At 52.2% G+C, this 4,450-nt stretch overlaps 1 protein-coding gene across 1 annotated transcript; it reads left to right on the top strand.

Annotated features, from left to right (window-relative positions):
- The first annotated feature begins 222 nt into the window (after nucleotides 1-222).
- Nucleotides 223-2,324, top strand: LOC132320328 (exendin-3-like). The gene is made up of 4 exons (XM_059832605.1): nucleotides 223-323; nucleotides 1,075-1,227; nucleotides 1,351-1,419; nucleotides 2,213-2,324. The coding sequence occupies exons 1-4, from the start codon at nucleotides 223-225 to the stop codon at nucleotides 2,322-2,324; spliced, it is 435 nt and encodes a 144-aa protein (XP_059688588.1).
- The last annotated feature ends 2,126 nt before the right edge of the window (nucleotides 2,325-4,450 follow it).

Raw genomic sequence — 4,450 nt, 5'->3', positions numbered from 1 at the left:
TGCGCCTAAGCAACGGTAGATGTGCCGATAGGTAATTGTGAGGATACGATTTTCACATGCACCCATCAAAATGCTGCCAAGACACCAGGGAAGGAGGTTGTCTCATGCTGGATCTGTCCCGTGCCACGCTGCAGGGCTCCCGCAGGGGCTGGGGGGGGTGTTTAATGGCAGTTGCAGCCCTGGACATTTCTAGCTCGACTTCTGCCTTCTCCAGAAAGACAAATGCAGATCGTCCGGTGGCTGTACTTCTCCGGGCTGGCGTTTGCTGTGCTGATCCCGGCAGGGTGGCAGATGGGCCCCAAGGACTTGGGTGACACGTCCAGGTACGGGGCGTTGGCGGAGCTGGCCCGGGGAGACGGCTGGTGTGGGCAGGGGCTGTCGGAGCTGCTCAGCCCTCTCTGTTACAGCTGCTGACGGCTGTCCCAGCTCTGAGGCAGCCTCACTATTATGATGTGCCTCATTCTTTTGCATTTATCCAGACAAGCTCCCTCCTGGCTCTCTACCAGCCCACGCAGGGACATTGCCATGTCCCCCCCAGGATTTCTCGGCTGTCTCAGCCCAGAGACGGGCTGCACGGGGACGTGGCGGGGCAGAGTCAGGAGGGGGCCATGCTTCGGGCACGGTGCTGAGCCCCACTCCACGCTGGCGGCTGCGTGGCAGGAAAAGCCTTTGGGGACCTTCTGCCGTGAACCTCAACATCAGCTCTCCATCCTGGAGCTGGAGGAGGTTGAGCGAAACCTCGGGGCAGCACCACGCTCCCTCCCAGGAGCAGCAAACAGGGACCAGGGCGGAGGCACGAACCCACCGCAGCCGAGCAAGACGTCGGGCAAATGATACGGGACGGGATAGTGCATATACCTGATGTCAGGAACAAGCCTGGCCGGGCTTGGCAGACCCCCTGAAACCCAAAATTATTTCTATGGATTTATTACGGCTTTTCTGGAGGATGCTCCACACAGTGAAGTACTTTGCAGGACACAGCCCCTGCCCTGGCCACCTCCTGCAGGGAGGCTGCCAGATGCCACCACGTGCATTAAACCACCTTTTCTCCCCCCATCCTTCCCTCCTGAGCAGATGGCAGTCGTACGAATCCCAAAGCGCCCAAAGCTTCGCCTCCAACATCAAGCGGCACTCGGAAGGCACCTTCACCAGCGACTTCACCCGCTACCTGGACAAGATGAAGGCCAAGGACTTTGTGCACTGGCTCATCAACACCAAGCGGTACAGGTAAAAAGGGGAGAGGGGGACAGGACCATGCTGGGAATTAACCTCCCAGCACGCCACGAGCCCCTGATCCCAATCGATAACGCAGTTTCAGTTTTCTCCCAGCTATTTTCTTATTTTTGGCAGCTCCACAAAGAGGTACCTGAAGGAGAAGCCCCACAGCATCCCCCTCCCGGCCTCGTTCCCGCTGCTTGCGTAAGACAGCCCAAATGGCAAACACAGTGAATTACAACTGAATAAATGAGTAATTTCAATCGTAGCCACAAATCAGTGGGTTTGGCGCAAAGGCAGAGTGCGGCTCCCTACGCTGCTTCTCATTTTTGCTTGCTCACGTGGATTCTCTGGTGTTTATTTGCAATACAAATAAGAAAAGGAAAATGAAGCTATTTTGAGGAGGGGATTTAATAGTATACGATGGGATGAGGCTGTTTTGTTCTCACCATGCTTTGTTCTGACGTTTTACACTTCATTTCAGTCTTAACGTGGTGGGATCATTTGCATTTAAAACAGATATTATCATGTTTCGGTCAAGCGGCTGCTGCTTTACGAATGAGAAAATCACTGTCGCTGTTTCAAAGCTCCTACACTGATATTAGCGGGGGTTCTATTCCGTGAAGCTGTTTGGTTTGTGTTTGCTTCTTAATTTTAAGGTACAATTAAATGGCAAATCAAGGCATCGACTTTCCAGCACCATCAGCCTGGGGATGTTGGACCCCTCCACTGCCGCAGCGATTGGCAGTGATCGGATGCTCTACAGGAAGGATTTATCCATCACACGCAGCCACGTTAACCCATTCAGTGTTTCCCCATCACCTCCTCCTAAAATTTGTACCTGTGGATCAGCCTTTCCTTCAAACCTGTATTTCTCCAGCTACATTTTCTCAGGAACAGCTCCCGTGGCGCTGCAGATCCTGCAGCTTGCCCTAAGTCACAAGAAAACCTTTGCTAAGTCCGGCAGCTGCTTCCTGACGTCTCCCACCCTTCCCAGCATCCCATCGGGATCCCGCACCCCGCTGCTCTCGGGGCATTTCGAGGCACCGGTCTCCAACTCCGGCTTGGCTCAAGGTGCCCCGTTTTCCTCTCAGTTCCTCGAGGTTTAGGTAAAAGGGCAACCAGGAGGTGCCTGCCTGACCCCACAGACCTGTGCCAGGGGGCATTTTGAAAGAAAGAATGATAAAAAACGGCACGCTGTGAAAGATAGCTAGAACCTCTTTGGATTTAATTTCTTGCTAGGTAATTGTGCTTCAAATGGTCCAAAAAACCCCTAAAAACAGAGGGAGGAGGAAAGGCTCCCTCTGGATGGGGCGATTTCTAGCTTCCGTCGGCACCGTCATCCCCCCAGTCCCATTTCGGAACTCCCTGCACATCCCCGGCTCTGGCAGAGGTGACACCTCTGACACTGCTCTCCCCTCCCTCCTTCAACACAGAGCTCCTTGCAATTACTTGCACAGAGCAAAAAATGAAACCGTTTTAAAACAGAAAAAAAACAAAACCCCAAAGCCACTGATTTCAAATCTTTCCCCAATCCGCTGGCCCCTGACCCAAACCCCAGCGAGACGGATTTCCCCCAAATCAGCCCTGCCCACTCCCCCATCACCCCCAAAACCCCCCTTGAAAAGCTCCAAAGACGCCTCCAACTCCTCTCCGCCCTTCGAAAGACACCGGAGCAGCACAGCGAGACAAACGACACTTTTAGCATCTTATTTTCCCACTACCGCCAACGGGTAACAAGAGAAAAACCCAAGACAGACACGGCTCTGGCGCGTGGAACCCCTCAGTCAACGGCAATGCTTCACGGATGGGACCCACGAGGCGGCGACACGGATTTATGTTATTTGAGTTCCACAGAATGAATACAAAATAAATCAATTTTAAGGAAAAAAACCCCCACACACGAAAATTCAGAGTCATAAATAACACAGATTTGCTCGGTGGATATTTCCCCCCTCGGTTTTATTTACAACACGAAGCGTTTCCAATCTGGATCATGTCTTACAATAAAATAAATACATTTCATCATCTTCGAAACAAAAATAATTTCTGTATTTCTACATGTAGTATACTGAGGGAAAAACAAAATAATTAAAAAATAAAATGTGCCAGCACCTTATTTATTACCTTTTTACATCTCCCCCCACCCTCCCCCCCTCCCCTTAGGTATTCCCATGCACTTCATTTTAGGAATCTACTTTTGAAGGGGCCCACGGAAGATTTGGGGGGCTCTTTTAAGGCACCGAAGATGAGGAAAACACCCAGCGCCCATCCCGCATCGATGGCAAGGGGGCTTGCTGCCAACTAAAGCATTCCGTGTCACTTCAGGGATATTTTAGTTTTAGTCCTAAAGCGACTCCAGGAACACCTTTGAGAGGGTTTCCCCTCCCCGGAGAAGTCTCCTCGGCACAGGAAATATTAAATCCTCCCAAAATGAGGAGTCGTCCATGGGTTTATGGTGTAGAAAAGCGGCAGGCAGCCGTAGCGCTGGCTCTCACAGCCAGCCCGGGGGGTTACAATTCCCTTTCACATGGCCCAGAGTCACGGCGTTAAGCAAGATCTCGGCTTTCATGTAATTAAAAAAAAATTAAAATAAAGAAAGAAAAAATTCTAGCCCCGTACATAGCAAAACCAAAGCTTCAAATGCAGAAGACGGCCGCGCTGGGGCACGCCGAGGAAACCCGGTTTACTTTCTAAATAAGCGCTTGCCAAGGCAGCTCCAACGTTTTGCAGCCCCTGCCCGAGGCCAGGGGAGATGGAGACCCCCGTGCAGCTCAACCCAGCCCTCTCCTCATTAAAACCGACACCATTTCCCTGCCGCGGTGGGTTTCTTTCTTTCTTTCTTTCTTTCTTTCTTAGCTGGAGAGATGCCGGGCACGTGCTGAAAACAATCCCAGCCACCGGCCCTGCTCCTGCCAGGAGGGAGCAGAGTCCAGCCCGGCTCTCTCCTCTTACCTACAGGGAAAGAAAAAGGGAAAAGCAAAAGTGTCCTATATGAGAAGCCCAATAATTCCATTTTCGGGGCAGGGCAGCAATAGGACCGGTACCACAACCACCCAGCTCCGCACCCAGTGCTCTTCACTGGCTTAGTGCTTATACCTCCAGGGGAATTCAAGGTTAGTTTCCAAACGGTGGAGAGATCAGGGCTCTCCTCGCCCGGCGCCTTTTCTCTCTGGGGAGGGAGAGGCGGCATGTCGCAGCAGCAAGCACAGTCCCACGCTGCTCCGAGCCAGGC

Source organism: Gavia stellata, chromosome 35 (genome assembly GCF_030936135.1).
Source record: "Gavia stellata isolate bGavSte3 chromosome 35, bGavSte3.hap2, whole genome shotgun sequence".
NCBI lineage: Eukaryota > Metazoa > Chordata > Aves > Gaviiformes > Gaviidae > Gavia > Gavia stellata.
Note: the sequence above shows the minus strand (reverse complement) of the source record. Positions and strands in the feature narration are given on the sequence as shown.